Raw genomic sequence first — 20047 nt, forward strand, 5'->3', positions numbered from 1 at the left:
GTAATAATTTTATGAAGCTGTTATTCAGTGAGCTCACTCCTGTTTACTGCTGAATGCTTCTCAGGTAGAATTCACAGATTTGAATTTTCAGATTTAGCAATATAGAAATGACATTAAACTTTGTGTAATCCTTTTCTTTATATGAGCAGAGTGGCTTAGAGCCTGATTCATTGGTCAGTACCCCGTTTTGTCAGTGTTGAAGTGCTTTTTCTTTTGCCAAATAAAGGGCCAGCTAAAACTTCATAAACAGCCCTTTCTGCAACAGCTTCTCTTCATTTTCCCAGCAGCAATGTCACCTGCTGTTCTAAACACAGGCTTGTAGCGGCATAGAAATTCATTTCCGTTCATTAGGATTACTGTTATTAACTATGACTTCTTTTGTGCTTAAATACCCAGAAGTGTGGGTTGTTGCTGTGCTTGTGATCTTTAATGCCGCACATATTTGCTTTGACCTTTAAAAAATCATTATTATTACTACCAGGGATTCAGTGGAATAATGTGCACCAGTCAGTGGCACAAGGAGGATACATGACCTTTGGATGGATGTGCTGGATGATGTTCTTTGACTCCATTTTATATTCTGTAGGTGGCTGGTATTTCAGCAATATTATTCCTGGTAAGATCATGGACTTGCTCTTATTTCATGGTTTTGAATAAGTTATTTAATATTATTCCTTCGTTAATATCTCTACAATGTAAACAAATCAGACACCCCAGGAAACAGTTATTGTGGCATTGTCTTCCTTGGTTTTATACAATTAAAACAAAAATATGTCTTTTTCTGAGTTAAGGTTCTGTTGTGCAAAACTGTCTGATTTTTCTGTAGGGACTGAGAAACAATGTCTTCCTAAATACATAAACATTGACAAGAGCTAACACAGGGACTAGAGTTTGTAGACGGGCATAAAATATCTTTTCTTTTCTTATGGGTAGAACTAATATTTTTTAGAATTAGGAATTTATTGGATCTTCACAATAATAGAGCTTAGTCTAGTTGCTGTAAAATTTCCTGTAAAAATGGTGAATTTTCTGAGTCAGTACTTGGGCTAAACCCATGAACAACAGCATATTTTCAAATCATAAAGACTTCAGAGAGCCTGGTAATTGTATCTTGCGCCCAGTCAGTCCACAGTCCATGGTATGAAGAAAACTAATTGATTTTCAAGCATATTTTGAGAAAGTAGTGGTGTGTTTTTAAAATTTTTTTCATGAACCAAGTTTTATAAATCTTATTGAGTTGGTTGATGTATTTTAAATTACAGCCTTATGCCTCACTGTATGTTTTACCTTTCCTCTGATGATCTACCTTTCCTCTGATTTGCATATGTCACTTTGTCTTCTGGCTACTTGGTATTTTTTTTTAATTAAAAATTAATTTTACCTTGAAAGATATAGGTGGGTGAAATGTGCAACAGAATTTTAAAAACCTTATCTTAAATTGACACTTGCCCTTCAGTGTCAATGTAAGGACACTCCAGAGTGTCTGAGTTGTGTAATGGGCAAGTGGTGCCTGAAAAGATGAGGCAATGCCAAAGATTAGGTCGTATATAGGATTGTGGTTTTGCCCCTTCTATTTATGTGCCACTAGATGTGTTTGCTATGGTGGCTGATTGGTTTGCACTGTGCAGATGTTAATGGAAAAACTACTGCAATGGATTATTTTTATAATAAAAATTAGACTCTTTGTCTCAGCAGGCCATTTGGTGCATTTTCTTTCCTATAGGTTACAAGATTATGTTAAGTCTATGCTTCTGTTACACTTTGAAGCTGATTTGGAAATAGGGGAAAGCATTACTAAGGTTTCATTATTTTATATCAGGACCTGGTTTATGACCAAATGAGTTTTACACTTTATTAAAATTTTCAAGCGGAGCCAAAAATTTGGGCTAATTAAATTGTCTAACCAGCTGTTCATAAGAAATGATAGGGCATTATTAGTCTACAAACAGATGCAAAATTACTATAAATTTTTCAACAGTTTATATCATAATTCTAATATAGGAAAATTTGGATTAAAGAACCGATGGTACTTTCCCTTTACTGTTTCCTACTGGAAGAACGTGTGTGGTCCAGAGAGAAGCAAGAGACATTATCTGAATTCTAATATGTTTTTCTTCAATGAAAACTTCCAAGAAAAAGGTTTGTAGTAAGAGAATTTGAACAATGGCTTTTTTTTTGGTTTTTTTGAATGGTATTCTAGTAGTGGCCAATCTGCTTTATCATTGCTTGGTCCTATATTTTAGGTTTAGATCTTGTCCCTTTCTGTTTTCCATTATTTAGTATATACTGTTACATTGTGCTACCCCCTGTAATGCTTGATTAATTCAGTGAAAACTATTCTAGAGAAATATTTGAGAAAACTCTTTAATAGATGTCAAATAAGTATCTCTTGGGTTCATCCTTTCCCAGTGTATTGTGTCTTTGCTTTGTTTGGATATTCTGGAGTTCACTGAGGCCTTTTATGCTCCTACTGAATCTGAAACATATTGGGCTTTCATAACTTTTTTAAAAATTTACTTCTTGTTTCAGTGGAGAAATTAACTTTGTTCATTTCTTTCCCTTCTGTTTTTAATTTCCTTCTTCTATAATTACCATTCCTTCTGTCTCTGCTTCTTAGCCTTTTGTTTGAAAAGCAGTTATTGTAACTCATTTTTATCTGCCTCCAGGTACTTTCACAACTCTTCCATGTATGTTCACTTATTTACAATTAATTCAGATTTTTTTTTTTTTTTTTACTTTTCTTCCCCTCTATATTCTCTTTAAGGACTGTCTTACATTTAGTTTAGATTTTGGAAATAAAGGATTAAGTCACCTTCACCTATATTTTATCTTGGACTTTAGAACAACAAGATGTGACTTTTTTTGAAAGTTACAGTGGCTTGGAAATGATCCAGTTGTCTGTAACAAAGGTGAAGAAGATGAACAACTCAGCAGTTTCATGTGCAGGTGTCTCCTAGATTAGAGCAGGCTTCAAAATTTCCTGAGGTTAATTTAAACACTTATGGAGAAACTATTTGTATGAATTTTGTCTGAATTTCTGCAATTTGGAAGAGCTCCATTTTGTTAATATGATTGTCTTTAGTCCTTACATAAAATGAAGATTTCCAGTGTTTCCCCCAGTTTCACCACAAAATCTGCAGAAAACAAAGAAATAAGCTTCTCTGCTTGACCAGTTATTAGAGTGATTTCCATCTCAAGCCATCTATGTGATTGCCTGCACTTGGTGGCTCACTTCTCCTCGTGGAGAATGTCATGCAATTTGCTTGTGTGTGAATGCTAAAGCTGTCATGCAGCAAAGGAACTTGCTGTCTTTTGTAAGAATTGTGCGCCATTGTACTGACAATGGGATAAATACATCCGTGAAGAATTATCTTGGTACAGCAAAGTTTCTTGCTTTCAAACAATTTCTGTATTTATTCCATACAGCCCAGGTAAGGGTTAATTCCAGGGGTGTAGAGAGCAATTAGGAAATCAGAGGTGTATGAAGGAGAGGCTGGAGTGTAGGTCCTACCACCTGGAACTACACCTCCATCAGGGCTGGCAGAGACCAGGGTGCTGTGCATCCACTTGGAACTCCCCTTTGGAAAAGCTGCAGGGTGATCAGTTTAGTGCTTGCAAGTAACTTAGAGCTCTTTGTCTGAGTTTTTCCTGAGTTACATTCTCTGAGGCCCACTCTGCACTTGAATGCTTTCTTGTTAATTTCCAGGATGCAAATTTAGGAAACAGCGGAAAGGGCGTGAAGAATGTTTGTTGGTGGTTTTAGTCTGCAGACCAAAAGACAAAGGAGGTAACTGGAAGAGAGATTTCTGGATAGGAAGACCTTAGTAGTGTCACAATTGCTGGTATTATCTTGCTAGGATGACCTCATGTTTAGAAAGAATTTTTGCCAGAACCTTAAAATTGATTGTGAAAGGAGATAAACAACTTTTTCATTCATAGAATAAACAAACCTTTGAAATATTTGAAATAATTATGTAATTTTTAATCTATAATTTTATTTATATAATTCAAGTTTTTTATGTATAGCATAGTTCTCTGTTCTTGTAAGGCTTACATATTATTTACATAATAGTATTCCATACAATATAACTATAAACCATAAATATTTTATATAAATGTATATTCATAAGGATAATTCTCTCCTCATAATTCTCATTCATTAAAGTTTGTTTCTTTGGACTAACATTCCAATTTGGCTTACCTGTGCTGAAAAAGAAAAAACCCAACCCACTGGCAGATTTCTCAGTTGTAATGAGTCAATAAAATATTACACATTAATAATATAATGAAGCTGCTGGTTGACTGTGCTCATGCTTGGAAAGCAGTGCCAACCTGACATGGAAAGGAAGGCAACTTTAATGGTGTCATATGGCATCGCATTTTCCTGATGCTGTTACCTCACGGTTAGTTTTATTATTTTATCAAGACATACGTAGACATGCATGTAACTTGGCATAACTGTTTTAAATTGCTTTTTAAAATTAAAATGGGTCAAATTCATAGCAAATATTAATTGGCAGGGAATATTGCATTTCAGTTTAGTTTGTGTCAGTTTGGACAGCTTGAACATCTGTTCTAGGCTTTGGTAAATGGTAGCAGGGGTTAAGTTATTTTGTTATTCCCTTTATACACTGACACATGTTTCGATTCAGCAACCTGCTTATTGTGCTGCTCTTCCCCACCCAGACCCAGCATCTCATAGCTGGAAAGGCCCTTGCACTGAAGGAGCCACTGTTGGTGTTGTGCTGCTGTCCCTCACCAAAGAACACGTGGATGGTCAGAAGGCTGCTGTTAAAGATCTCAACCTCACTTTCCATAGAGGCCAGATAACAGCGCTCTTGGGACCTAATGGAGCTGGCAAGACAACAGTTATGTAAGTCTGACTTTTAGTGCTATTACTATCCCCTCTGATCTCTGCTATGCTTTTTCAATTCATAATTTTGAAGTATTTGCTATGATTTTTTTCCCCCAAATATATATATTTGATAAACTCTCAACAACACATGGAAAGTGAAGGTTGTATATCTATGACAAACCCAATGTAATAAATAGAGAGCTGAGTTGTCTGTGCCACTTAAGCCATGATGTAACAGCTCAGGAACAGCTTAAATAGGAGCTGGTCATGTCTGGTTGTGCACTGAACCTATAGTGCCAGAGTTTTCTTTTCTGGCACCCTATATGAACTCATCATATGGAAACTTTTTTAAGTTTTAAGGTGTTTTTGTCCCTAGAGGTTGCAGGGGACTTCTTTCTTGGCAGTTGACCAGAACTGAAAATGGTGTTTAAAGGTATCTTAAGTAAGAAGTTTGTTTCTATCTTTCTGTTGGCTATGATCAACTTTCACCAAGCCAGTGATGCAGGAGGGGACCCAACTGGAAAATACTCCTCACAGAAAACCCATGTGAAAAATGAAACAATCACCTGTTAGATTTGGTTGGGAAAAAAAAATGGATTTTGTTCTGGAAGAAGGGAAATGAACAACTGTTGAGTTCATGTTCAAGAAACAAAACAAAAAAACCCATCAACCAATGAATCAAAAATAACCCCCCAAAAAGCCACCAAAAGCAAAAAATAGCTAAACCCAAACTTTAGTGATATTTATACAACTGTAGTTGACCAACACCAAATTGGTGTTGCTCTAAAGGTGTTACTACATGCCTCTGGGTATCCAAATGATGAGCGAATTGCACACAATCTTGCTGATTTTTCTTTTTTTAATCTTTTTCTTATATCAGATCCCTGTTGACTGGTCTGTATCCACCGAGCTCTGGCACGATTATTGTTAATGGGAAGGACATACGGACGGAGCTGGCTGCCATCAGGACAGAGCTGGGTGTTTGCCCACAGTACGATGTCCTGTTCAACACACTGACGGTGCGAGAGCATCTCCTGCTTTACGGGTCAGTGAAAGCACCTGGATGGACCAAAGAACAGTTGAATGAGCAAGTCAGTGGGTAAGCTTTCCTTCCATTTGCTGAAATATGTCAAGAAAATTGGTAATGACTATTGCAAGCCACTCAAATAAGAAAGAGAAAATGCAAAACTTGCAAGCAGAAGCCAATGGAAACTGCAGGGTTTTGGAAGTTTTTATGACGTTTCATGTTCTGAAATTGTGACTTGAAAATAGATTTTCTAGTTTCTAACTCTTCCTTGAATATATTTGTAGTGGAACTGTCAGTGTTTAAAAACCTGGTATAAAGAACCATCAAATAATGATGTTTTGACTGAAGGGGAGGTGGTTAACCTTGTAGCAGCTGCAGGAGTTCTGCCTCATTGCTGTTTGCCTTGTCTCCATCCTTGCTGGAGAGGCAGATAGAAAGTAAACTGCTGTGCTTGCTCTGAGTTTTTAGATAAATCAACAACACTTTATATATTCGTTATCCTATATTCCCTCACCTGCAGCAGAAGGAAGGCTAGAAAACCAGAAAAGCCAGGTAAAGGCAGTGCTTGTTACAAACTTTTTAAATAGGTCACCTTATTTCCCTTTGCTAAATCCAGCCTTGACATGTTTTTAATAAATGAAGAGGTTTAAAAATGAACAAACCAAAAGGAAAAACAAGTCAGAGCTCTGACATAATCTCAGAGGATTTCCCACTTGTCAGGTGAAAAACATTTACTAGTGTTTTTGTGCTGATACTTCTTTGATATAGGACTAGGTCTTATTTTTGTCTAGTGTATATTAAACTAACTACTAAACTGTACAAGCTGAGATCTGGTTCATTAATAGCAAACTGCATTCTCTCTACTTTAGGAATAAAAACTATGTTTTCAAACAGTGAGGCAGTGTAAATAGTTTCTGTTCACCTTGTGATTCATGCTAAACTCCGTGAAGGGTTGGCAAAACCTGCACCACAGTTTGAGTTATGAAACAAAAAGTCTTTATCATTGTTTGAGGGAGCTATAATCTGCAGTTTGCTGCAGTTGGTGGATAAACTGGTATTTCTTTAATTAGCTTTTATATAAAAGTTTTCTGTACAATACTTATTCAGAATCTGTGCATCAGGCGATGATGAGCATTTATGCTTTCTAGGTAAAGAGATACTTGTTTTCCTGTTTGTTTTTGCCACCAAAATATATAATTTATCAGAGGTAGTAAACTTTTCACTTTCCATTTACAGTGACTTTTCATAGTTTTCTGAGTGGACATGATGTGACTTCAAAAACATTTTCAAGATTGGTCCTGTTTCTGTACTCCCATTTCAGGGCTCTGGAAGATGTGGCTTTATCCCAACATCAGTACAAACCTGTTGGAGCCCTTTCTGGGGGAATGAAAAGGAGGCTGTCAATTGCCATCTCCTTTATTGGAAACTCCAAGACAGTTGTTCTGGATGAGCCCACCACTGGAGTAGATCCATGTTCTCGCCGTAGTATCTGGGATGTTCTTCTGAAGTACAAAGCTGGTACCAAGTTTATGCACATAATTTGCTTCTTATTTTCCTTTCTGGATTTTTTTTTCAATAAATTTAATTTGGCTAGTCAAAGTGCACTCAAAATACTATTAGAAGATAAATCCATTAATTTCTGAGGAAACATTAAGTTGAACTTGGTGACTTTAAGGTAAGTAAAATGGCATTACAAGAATTATCTGCTATTGTACAGAAAGATGCCCAATCTAAAAAAATATTGAGCTTAGTTCTAAGTCCTGTCCTGAAGTTTATCCCCTATCTCCAGCTTCTCAAAATTACTTTCTGCTTCCCATTTCCCATTTTGCATATACCTGTATATAGATGCTTGTGTACTTCTTATGAAAATAGACTCATCAGTCATTCTGCTACACTAATTTTAAAATTGTTTGTGGGAAGTAAACTCTTCAGCCAGTGAGCACTCAATTAACTTTAATAACTCACACTGAATGATGCATTGAAACAGACACTGCTCTTATGTCATTTTAAGGAATTTCTTAAGCTTTTAAAACAGCTGGAAGTTCTAAAACCTTAATACTGCTTGCTATGCATAAAACAGGAGCAAAGCAAGTTTAGGCCTGAATCTAACTGAAATTGTAAATCTGACAGCAGATTTTGTTTGAGTCCTGTAATTATGTTTTGAAGAGACCTGAAAACATTTTCTCTGAAGGCTAAAGAACCCTTGTGAGGTGTTTCTCTAGAAACCAGGTTTTGTAGACATGTACCAATCTTTCTCATGCAGGTTGCACACTGATCTTTACCACTCACCATCTTGATGAGGCCGAGGTGCTCAGTGACCGCATTGCCATCCTGCAACGAGGCCAGCTGAGGTGCTGTGGTTCTCCCTCTGATCTGAGGGAGACGTATGGCCAGGGACACAGTCTAACGCTCATAAAAAAGGTATATTAAAAATGTGCTGGTCAGAACTTAAGAGTGCCTGCCAAGCAGTAGCTGGGTATATTTTAAAGGAAATATTTCCCTGCCAGGAAGTAATATGTGATATAGATTATTAGAGACCCAGAAAAACATGTTTTTATTGACTTTCTTGGTTGTTTTGGGTGAGTGGTATAATTGTTGTTATTTAGATGAACACAATGACATCTTTGAAAATGATGAATGTCAGTATTTAGCTGAAGAGGTCTTTGTCTCACCGTTCTTTATTCCTGGGAGGTAATCTCTGTATCCCAGGTGTGATACAGTTTCATCAAAGGAAATTTTCCTGTATGAATTCTACTGTCAAATTCAATACTTCTGGTAATATTTAATTCTTTTGTGCATGATTATCTTTCTTTCCTCACAGCCCTCTGTGTTTGAAATCCAGGACCCTAAGCACATTGTTCAGGTCACATCTCTGGTACAGACCCACATTCCAGAAGCCTTCTTGAAGGAGAACAGTGGGACTGAGCTGACCTATGTGATTCCAGAAAAGGCAGATAAGACCTCCTTTAAAGGTCTGTTTCAAGCTTTAGATCAAAGCCTTCAGCATCTACATGTGACTGGCTATGGAATTTCTGACACAACTTTGGAAGAGGTACTTGTAGTTTTTCTGCATAATGACATTTTCTTGGTCAGAGAGTCCTGTAACAGATTCCAGATAATCTTTACTGTATTTTTCTGACTGCAAATGATTTGTGATAAGCATGTTTCCTAAAAAACAAGATAGCAAGCAAACAAAAAACCCCAACCCTGCAAAATCTATATAGTTTTGCTCCGCTGTTAATTTCAGCACCCAATGTGCTATGAGGTATTTTTTATTTTAAGAATCTGATGTGAAGACTGATGAACTGTGTAACTCTTAAATGTTTTTTTTCTGCATTAAATTTAATGTGTCATTGATTTACCGAGAAGAAGTGCTGTCCTAAACCTGTAGCATTGGAACAATTTTTGAACGTTCAAGTCTGGTTGTTCAGTTCAGGTGGCTCTTTGGATAGAAAAAAAGTTGCTAAGGATACTTTCCAATTTACAAGTTCTAAAGCTTAAGACTTAGGCAAACTGTGTGGTGAAATATCTAAAGAATATTTTCAGTGTATACCGAGAGAGAGACACTTTGGTATATGTATACATTACCATATATACACACATATATATCCTGGTATATAGATCCATGTATGTGCTAAATGGATCACAGGAAGAGACTCTGATATGCACCTTCATCATTCTGAATTTAGCTTTGTGTAAACAGCCATGCCAGCAAGAGATTATTTGCCTTGGACTCTTTTTACCCCATCTATAACTTCTAAATAACAAGATTCCCTAGACCACCACTGTCCAAGTACTGTACTATAGATGCTTTAGAAATTATTTTTTTTCCACTTCTTCAAGTGATGATAGAAGGCTAATGTAATTTTACATAGTTTAAAAGTTTAATAAACATTTTATATAATGTTGTGTAGTAAACTAAATTCCTGCTATACAATTCTATGAAGAAAGTAAAAGATTCATTGAAATTTTTTTTATTTTCTTATATAATGTGATTAGCATGCTGTAAGGAATAATATTGTTCACTGCCAAACATTATAGATTTGGAGGTAATGTAGATAATGAGAATATTTTTGAATTACATCCCTGTGGGATAACACGGGACTTTCCAGAACTGACATGTATAAAGTAAATGTGAAGTTGTCATGGATATGAGGAAGATTCCTCAGTGTGCTGAATCTATTGCTCAGTTGAGAGCCTTCTTTTAGCTGTTTTGTGAATGTTTTGAAAACATCCTTAAATGTGGTATTAGATATTAAGGTATCATTCTTCAGCTTGGAAATTTAACGCATTAATTTGGGTTGATTTCTGTCACCTCTGCATCTCATCATTAGTTGTCCTTAAAACTTCAATTCTCCATTCTCTTATCAAAAGCCTCTTTGCATTGGGAACTAAAAGGATAGCACATAATAGCACTATTTAATCTATTCGAGAAATTCAATCTGAAAACAAAGAACCCTGACTTTAAAGGAAGGAATGTGTTATAAATTTTATTTTATCCTTTCTTTTTGTTCTCTTATAAGCTCACCATTATTCCTTTTCAGTCTGAGGGACACTCAAACTCTCTAAAAATCATATTCATCAAGGGAAAATGGACTTCCATTCGTATTTCAAAGGCATATTGAAGTTCTAACAAATCGGTTTCTGACACTTTTAAATCTCACTAATATTATATTTGCTCCAATTTAGGCTTTAGATATTGTTTCCAACTATTTTTATTTGTGTATTTTATAATCCTTTATAATTCAAAGTGTTAGTTGAACCAAAAGGAGGATAGAAGGGTAGTTAAGGGTAGTTAAGGTTAATTAAATTAAGCATATGCTAAGAGTTCTCTGGAGGATGCTGTTTCACTTTCTGGCAGCTCTGGAGATTTCAAAGCTTTTTGCTTTCTTGCTTTGCTTTGAGGTGAGAACAAAATGATTGTAACAATTTTTCAAAATAAGAGGTTTCAAAATTTGTTTAGTACTGCTCTTAAATTATCTTCCTTGAAATGAATTGAGAGTTTGCCTCAAAACTTTCTCTGGAAAGCCATATACATCCTTGATATATTTCTGCCTTAAATGATATGCATCTTCTAGTGAGATGCAGGATGCTTTAAGAACTTCTAGTGTTGAGACAATCCCATTAATCTATTTCACTGTAGTATTGTCATTTGGCCTGACTTGTCTCCTTGAGGACAAAAAGCACTTCCTATACCTATTAAGAACTTGGTGGTTTGAAAGAAGCACTAGGTGAACAGTTCTTCTCAACAGCTGTCTGGACAAGTCCTTGGTCAGATATAGACTTGCTAGTCAAAGCAGAAATTAAGCAGAATGTCACGGAATATTCTGAGTTGGAAGGGACACATAAGGGTTATCGAGTCCAGCTCTTAAATGAATGGCCCATACAGGGATTGAACACACCACCTTGGTTTTAGTAATGCCCTACTCTGACCAACTGAGCAAACAGGAATTGCTATGGCATGTGAGGAAAGGATGCTCTGCTGAGCTCTAGAAGATACTTTGTTTTAGGTATAGCAAGAACATACTATCTCTTTGTCATGATGCCTAGTCCTGACTTTTCTATATCTGTGTGTTTTGGAGGGTACTTACTCTGCTAATAACCTTGTTAGGCTAATACTACTTCTGTCCACAATATCTGGTGCAACATTAAGTAAATTGTAATTTCTTCAGTATAATGTGGTCCCTAATGTATCCCATTACTAACGGGATGTTTGAAAACTGGATGCTATGGGGATGACTGGACAATGCAGGTGGCCTTCTGCCTTTATGGCTGTATGAGAATCAATATCAATGAAGCTACAGTAGACACAGGATGTATTAGAAAAGCATTTGGTGGGGTTTTTATCTCTTTTTTTTTAAGGTATAGGTACATCCTCTGTACAGTGACGTAATGAGATTAAAGAAGAAAATGTGTGTCTACAGCTCTTTTGACACTGAAATAATCATATGAAGGCAACATTTTGTAGCATAGCCTTTGTCCTCACCACAGAGGTGCAGTTACTTTGTGGTTTCACCAAATACTTGACACACCTGAAGGACAGGATGCCATCTGGAGTGACCTAGACAGGCTCAAGAATTAGGCCCATGGGAATATCATGAGGTTTAACAAGACCAAGTACCAGGTGCTGCACCTGGGTCAAGGCAGCCTATGGTACCAACCCAGGCTGAGGATGAACAGATCCAATGCAGCCCTGCTGAGAAAGACTTGGGGGTGCTGATGGATGAGAGGCTGGACATGACCCAGCCATGTGCACTCACAGCCCAGAGAGCCAAACAGTGCACCCAAAGCAGTGTGGGCAGCAGGGCAAGGGAGGGGATTCTGTCCCTCTGCTCTGGTGAGACCCCAGCTGCAGTGCTGCATCAGCTCTGGGGTCCTCAGCACACAAAGGACATGGGCCTGTTGGAGTGAGTCCAGAGGAAACCACCACAGTGAATAGAGGGATGGAGCATCTCTCCTGTGAGGAAAGGATGAGAGAATTGGGATTATTCAGCCTGAAGAAAAGGCTTTGAGGTGATCTAATTGTGGTCTTCTAGTACCTGAAGGGATATATCGAGAGAAGGGACAGATAGAGAGGGACTTTTTACAAGAGCATGAAGTGACAGGACAAGGGGGAGTAGGTTTAAATTAGATATCAGGAAGAAATTTTATTCTGTGAGGGTGGTGAGGCACTGGATCAGGTTGTCCAGAGAAGCTGTGGATGTCCCATCCTTGGAATTGTTCAAGACAAGGCTGCATGGAGCTCTGAGGAATCTGGTCTAGTGGACAAGGTGTCCTTGTCCATGGCAGAGGGGTTGAAACTAGATCCCTTCCAACACAGGACTGTCTGTGATTCAGTTGGTTTGCTTGACAGAATTGGTGTGCAGAACCATCAGGAAGCAGCTCCAAGAAAACAAATTAGAATGTGGCTTTAGGCTGTCAGGATCTGCCTCCAGGGTCTAACACGGAAATATCAGGCTGGAAATTTCTGGCCTTGCAGTTGTTAATGGCCAAAAGTATTCCCTGAAAGTTGGCATGTAACAAATGCAATCAATAAACACTGTTAAATGGCAATTATATTGACTAAACTAAATATGGTTTATGTATCAGTCAGACCTTAGAAAGTCAAGAAATATCTTTCAACAGCTATAAAGTACTTCACATTGACTGGTTTTTATTGTCTATTGTGTGAACTCCTTGGAAACAAGGAATTTTTTGTTATAGCTGATATCAGGTTCTTTTGTCGGAAGAAATAAATGGTTTCTTAATGATTTATGAAAGTTGCACTGTGGGTATAATCTATCTTGCAGCTCAACCCAAACAGAGAGGAAAGAGCAAAAGAAAACTTTCAACAAACAAAGCAAAACTTGGTTGTACTTTTTCTGTTTAATTAGAGATGCTCATGGTACCTGTATTTACTGTTAATTTTTGTTTTCTTTCTTTTTATCCGACGTTCTTAGATCAGTATTTAAATTGCAGTTCAGATTCAGATAAGAAAATTTTAACTTTGTTTTCAGTTTGAGCTTACAAGAAGTGGGGAGTGTATGAATAAGGCTCACTGTGAAAGCTGTTCCAAATTCCTGCAAGGCTGAAGTACTTATAAGTGAAATACATGTCTATGAAATTGAAAGGGTTTTATGTGGCTAGAACTGTGAAACAGGATTAAGCAAGAAATAGTAGGTTGAACGCAAATCTGTTTGGCAAAGTGTATGTACCATTTAAATACATCTCATGATTATGAAGTTGGTGAATTCTGTTGGATTTTTATAATTTTATCTATTTCACTACTGACATGTGTTCCCCTACTTAAGGAAATTTAATCCTTTCAATTTCAATCTAGTGCATATTTTTAGATTGTTTCTTTTATAAAAAAAACAATTTCAGTTTTTTCTCATGATGATTTTAGGTAAGAGGATCCTATCATCTCTACCCAATTTGGGGTATGCATGTTGTTTTGCTGCAAAACACACATTGTTGCCCAGTACTCTCTGTAATATTAGTTTTACAAGACTTTGTTCACCTTGGCTGTCTCTGATGGTTGCCTTGTCCTTTAAATGTCTTTCAGTGACATTATCGTTCACATGCTTGCACAAATCTAGGAACTTTTCATGAGTGTCCCCAGACAGAATGAATTCCTTGGAATCTCTAGGTCCTCAGTTCTGTAGGATTTTGTACAATAGATTTAGCTGTACTTGTTCAATTAGAATTCTTCAGTAAGAGTTTTAGTTGTGCCTCTAGATTTCCAGCTGAATCATCAGAAGAGAGTTGAAGCTGCCACTGGTTCCTTGGTAAAAACTGCAGTAACTGAGTTCCAACATATACCATGGATTAGGAGCATAAAAAGTCAATCAAGGGCAAACAGTCTACTGAAAAATCTTTGCAGATAGTAGTGTTCATGGGTGAGCAATGCTTTGCATAGGTGCTTTTGCATCTATTGGAATTTATTTAGTTTCCCTTATCCCCAAGATCTTTACTGGAGAACATGACTAATTTTATAGTCATATTCCAACACGGTGGTTACAGCAGTCAGTAGTAATTTCTGACAGTCTGGATGGTTTAGGAGATATAGATATATAGATATATAAAAATAGTTTTAGAAAATGGATTGTAAATTACTTTTTTCTAATTTCATGAAAGGTGTTTCTGAAGCTGCTGCAGGACTCAGAGAAGATGCCCTGTGTTCCACGGGCAGCACACCTGGACCCTACAAATGGTGCTGAATCAGTCTGTGAGTAAAAAATTGTGTGCCTTCTGAAGTAAATAGATTTGTAAAGACCAAAAATGCAAATGTAAGCATGCACAAAGTTCCCAAAGTTGAGGAATGCAGACACGAACGGAGAATACTGCCTTCTACCATCTGGTAATTCCTTTTTTGTGTGTCTGCATTGGGTAGTAGTTTTTTATATATCTGCTGTGATTTACCTCTATAATTTCACAGTCTTCCCACCCTTCTGTGTACACACACACACACGGGCATTCTCTCACTGCAGCAACATTAACTTACTGCTTCATACCAGTGCCTGGAAACTAATTATCCTCTTTGTCTCATACTGAAAATGGATAAATATTGCTGAGATATGGCACAGATATAAAATCTATAAGCTATTAGGAAGCTACATTCAAGTTCATCCTTTTGCAATTCAAAAGAAAAAAAAAAATCTGGTTCCCCCTATAGTAGAAGATCATTTGTTTTCTTAAGTGGCATGCTATTTTAGGTTCCCTTACATGTTATAAAAATGTCCCCTTTATGCTCTCTCTTTTTCTGCCCTGCAAGCCTTGGAGGAGGTCTTTGTTACATTTCTGAAAACTCAGGATTTTTTTTCTCTCTTAAAAAGTCTTTTTATAAGAAGAATCACTAATAATCACTAATGTGATGCCATTACAAAATCCAAGACTCAGGTTCTCTAATGTCAGTGCCCATCAAGCTGATGAATATTTTCTCATTATTTCTATAATTTTTCTGCTTCTATACTTATGTTTCTTTCTATTTGAAGATCGACATCTAGATTATAGTTTTTTTGGTTAGATAGCACACAACTTTTTCTATGTGCAGTACCTTTCGTTTTGTTTCTGTAGAGCACAGGCACAGGGAAGTCCTGGTCTGTGGACCTTTAATATTACAGTAATAACAATTTTCAGCCAAGCTTGCATTATTTGTTAAAATAAATTCAATTTGATCTACCAGTAATAAATAATCATTGCCAATAATTGTAGCCTAAGGTGAGACCTTTTCTCACAAAGTGCAAGCTTGAATAGATGACTTTTTCCAGAGGGTCTTTTTGCTGGGCTGTTCCAGTCCCTGCTGATTCAGTGAAGATGTAAAAAACTAAACTGTATAAAACTTAAACAGAACCTCACTAAGCAAGTAAAATTGCCACTTCTGTCAGTGGTGAGAATGAGACTTCCATTCAAAACACAGTTTTGAATGTCCCTTATTTTATAGCAGTTTATTTCTTCAAGACTCAGCTAGGACATCTTAACTAGTTTCAAATCAAAACAGTCTGTCTTCTCCACATTGCGTTTTCATTAAAATGTAAGATTTATAGTTTCTAAATTAATGAAGACAGTATATTCTACCTAAGAACTTGATATACTTTCCCATCTGCATTTCAAAATATATAAAGTAGTATTTTTTCAAGTTATTACATTAATAAAGAATTGAGTAATCAGAGAGTCTATATTTTTTCAGCTTGATGAATTATAGCAAGAAAATGTGATGATAATTCCATTTCTTTGGGGATGAGAGTACTGGAAAATTGTCATTCATTGCAGATGTCTGTCATCCATCATTAAGAACAGTTGTGAAGTGTAGGCATAAGGGATATGGGAAATGGTCATGAAAGGTATCCATCATTGTCAAAGTTAACCAGAATACTCCATGGGCAATAGCTTGACCTGTATAACTTTGTCTTTGAAGGCAGATTCAAAGGCAGTCAAACTTTCTGTTGTCAAAGTAATCAAATGAATTTTCAAAACCCCCTAGAGCAAGCAGCTGGGATTATTGAGGAGATCACAGGATGCTGCTATTTGATTTGTAAAAGAATTTGGACTAGAGAGATGCTTTGACAAAGGACAGATCTGAGCTCAAGCAGGAGTGTTGGCTACCCTTTACTGCTGCTGAGCCCTTGAGGTGTCAGGATTGTGCAGAAACCAAAATGTTGTCTCATGTGTCCCAAACTAGGAGGCATAGCAGAGAGGTGTGTATGTCTCTTCTTAAATGAAACTGCAGGAAACCAGTACATGATTTAGGCTGATGACTGATGCCAAAACCAGGCAAGAGACACAATTTCAGCAAAATATGACAGCAGCTCACTGAAGTCAGAGCTTTGATAATTTCTAGTCATGTTTCACAGTGTCTTAATATACTGTTTCTGACTGGAATTGAGGTAAATTCCTTCATAGCAGCCTGTGGTGCTTCTTCATGGTGCTGTGTTTTGGATTTGTGACTGAAAATGTGTTGATAACACACCAGTGTTTTGTCTATGACTAAGCAGTATTTGCAGTGCCAAGGTTCTTTTTCATGTTTCCCTGCTGTGAGTAAACTGAGGATGAGAAAGAGGGGGAGAGGGCACATGACCTGGAGAGATGAACTAAATTGACCACTGTTACTCAGTGTCACATAGTGCCATGCTTGACAATCAAATCTGATGGGAGGATTTTTTTTTGAGGAGATAGCTGTTGCAACCAGTGGTTGAGCATGTCTACTTGTGGGAGGTGGTGAGTGATTGCTTTTGCATTACCTGGGTTGGTCTTTTTGTTTGTTTGTTTTTAGTTGCTTTGTCTGTTTTGGATTTCTTTTTCTTTCTTTTTCCTTTACTGCTTAAACTGCCTTTATCCTGATGCACAATTTTTCTCACTTTTTATTTTCCTATTCTGTTCCCCATCCTGCTGGAGGAGGGGGAGTGTGGGTGAGCAGCTGTTTGGTGCTTGGCTGCTGCTTAAAGTCAGCAACAAAATAATTTACGAAAATAATGTAAAATAAACTCAGAATTATTTGAACATTTCTAAATAGAAATGTTAGAGGTAAGTATCAGTCCATTAACTAAATTATTGCAACAGTTTTAATATTGATAAATTTAAAGATGCAAAGTACACTGTAATATCTAGTTGTTAATTTCCTTTGTGGAAGGCTTTATCAAAATTTTTAATTTTATTTCAATGAAAAACCTTAGAATAAAACTCACCTTTTTGTGACAAGAGTTAAAATTTTAAGTCAGGGATGACTGTGTGCAGACGTAAAACATGCATGTTTATAATACAGTCATGCATAATTAATTTCTACACAGCTGGAATACACAGTAGATGGTTATTGTTTTGTAGATGTATACAGAGCATGCAGAAAAATGGTTAGACTGAGCTTCCAATGACTGCTTGACAAGACCGTTGAAGCCAAATAGCCTTGAGAAAATGGAGAAACCAACTCTGTGGAGGCCAGTAAAATTATCATAAACCACAGCAGGCAGAAAACGTACAGAAATAATCAGAAGAGCTAAGAGCAAGTCCAAGGGGTGACAAGCTAACCACAGATAAATGACAAAATAATCTGAACATATGCAAAAGCAGGTAATAGCCTAGTGAGTGGTCTCACTGGCTCATTCAGGGACCAATATTGTTGAATTAAGTTACTCAGATGTTTTGCTGAAGAGCCAAATTAATTCATTTTGTAGCATTTATTGTCTTAGAAATTTCTGGGAGATACCAACTTTGGATCTAGTCCCTTCTGGCAGTAAAATACAGTTGGAACCCCTGAGGTATAGTGAAACTAAACTGTGACAATTCAAAATGGATACATTATATTTTTCCACACAGTAATATATAAGATTTGAAATTTGTTGTCATATAATATTACAGAGACTAAGAGTGTGGTAATATATTTTAAAAAGCCAAAGAATGGTTATTAGTGGATATATAATATGAATAGCTATAGTAACAGAAGTACTATTAAAGCTTATACGCCTTTGAACTTCCTGGATAAGTTAGCCTCTGAAAGTGTCTGTGTGGAAGCAAGTTCATGCATAACTAATTTTTAACATTGTTTAACCTTTTCTTTGAAAGAGCTGGTGTTAGCCATTTTGGACCATATTGGGCCGAATATTACACTGCTCCTGTTAGGATTTGCAAGATCAACAATATATGGTAATCACAAAGCACATCTAAAAGCTTATTTAATTAAGAAATTGTAGCTGACAAAAAGTAGTCATTAATAGTGAAACATCAAACTGAAGTGCTTTTGTGAACTTCAGTTGGGTTTCAACTCTGCCTTTTAATTATCTTCATCAGTGATACTGAAGTAAACATAACTTTGCTGATGAAAAAGGAGGCAACTGCTGAAAGGTGATGAGTAAGCCCAGTCCTAAGGACTGAGCTAGATCACTTGAAAAGCTGAATCCCTTGTAAATAAAGTGTGTTTTAATGAAGCCAAATGCTGAGCATGTCTGTGTAATGGGGAGTAATATCCTGGAAAACTGATTTTGAGTTATCTGCTAATCCTGGGGGAAAAGCATTTCAAGAGAGCTAAGGTGATTTATATTTAAGTTTAACTCTACAAAACAATGTAAAGAGGTAATTTTAAAGTTTGAATGTCTTTAAAGAGAAACTGAGAATTGGGAAAGCAGACGGAGAAGAATTATTGTTGGTGCCCTTATAAAGGCACCATCAGGGCTCCTTTAACATAGTTTTCAAAAACAAAATAGAGAAGTGGTTTGCTTCTAAAGCCTAAATTTTTTATAATGCATAGAGAATATTGTCTGTTAAGATATAGTTCTTTTATTTGGGCAGGAGAAATAAATGAAATAAAGGAAGAAAAAAGTAAACAAATAGTTGGTATCTAAGGACAGGCACTTCTCCTAGAAGTTAAATAGCAGTTGGAGTTATTCTACCCAGGAAAATGTGTTTCTTCTCCTGGTGCATTTGATACAAGGCTGGGGCCTTTGCAGAAAATATGCTACAGTAAAGGGTGTTATTGATTTCTGCACATGGGCAGCAGAGTGGAATTTGAGGTCTTTTGGTAGGTGATCAAGTGGTTTCTTCTGTTCTTAAAGAGTATCCTTTAATCCACTATGACAAATTGAGTTCATTGTAAGTACAAAAAAAAAGGGTTGACAGAAATTTTTTGTAATATCCTTGAAGTTATATTTTAACATCAGTTTTTAAATGGAGCTTACTTCTTTCAATTCCCTGTGATATTCACATTAAAGGACCTAAGAATTATTTCAATACTCCACCTTGCAAAATGTAACTCAATTTCTGAGGAGAAAATTGTGGACAAGAACCATCAATGTCTCTGTTTCGAAGAAGTGGTTGCTGGCATGAAGACTGGTGTTAAATTTTTTGAATTTTTCCTATCTACCATTAAGGAGAAGATCAAGCATAAATTTCAGTCCTCTGGCAGTCTAACAGTACAGTTATCACTACCACTTAAATTCAGCACTAAACCCTGAAAAAGAAGTGTCAAAGTAGATGGTCTAAAAATCTTTGATGCATTGTATTTTCATTCAGCGTTTTTACTGTTGTTTTAGTTATTTTCTTGCAGGAAATCTCATGATTCTTGCATGTGTTGAAAACTTAATTTTGCCTCTTCAAATATTTAGCTTTATATTCCTCAAACCTGAATCTTGCTTTCTTCATCCTTTCAGGATTCTCTGAAGAATAGAATAAGGATGGAGCATCTTCATGATGTTACCTAT

The 20047-nt window shown here is 36.5% G+C and overlaps 1 protein-coding gene across 1 annotated transcript in view; it reads left to right on the top strand.

The window, feature by feature from the left end:
- Positions 1–20047, top strand: part of LOC146441689 (ATP-binding cassette sub-family A member 13-like) — a 141441-nt gene that overhangs the window by 35577 nt on the left and 85817 nt on the right. Inside the window, exons 17-24 of the mRNA XM_085052185.1 lie at positions 482–616; positions 2002–2139; positions 4687–4873; positions 5736–5954; positions 7204–7400; positions 8146–8303; positions 8704–8934; positions 14499–14589. Coding sequence (XP_084908311.1) covers positions 482–616; positions 2002–2139; positions 4687–4873; positions 5736–5954; positions 7204–7400; positions 8146–8303; positions 8704–8934; positions 14499–14589 — 1356 coding nt within the window. The remainder of the gene's footprint in view (positions 1–481; positions 617–2001; positions 2140–4686; positions 4874–5735; positions 5955–7203; positions 7401–8145; positions 8304–8703; positions 8935–14498; positions 14590–20047) is intronic.

This window comes from Lichenostomus cassidix, chromosome 2, assembly GCF_008360975.1.
Source record: "Lichenostomus cassidix isolate B80296 chromosome 2, HeHo_3.0, whole genome shotgun sequence".
In the NCBI taxonomy this organism is placed as follows: Eukaryota; Metazoa; Chordata; class Aves; order Passeriformes; family Meliphagidae; genus Lichenostomus; species Lichenostomus cassidix.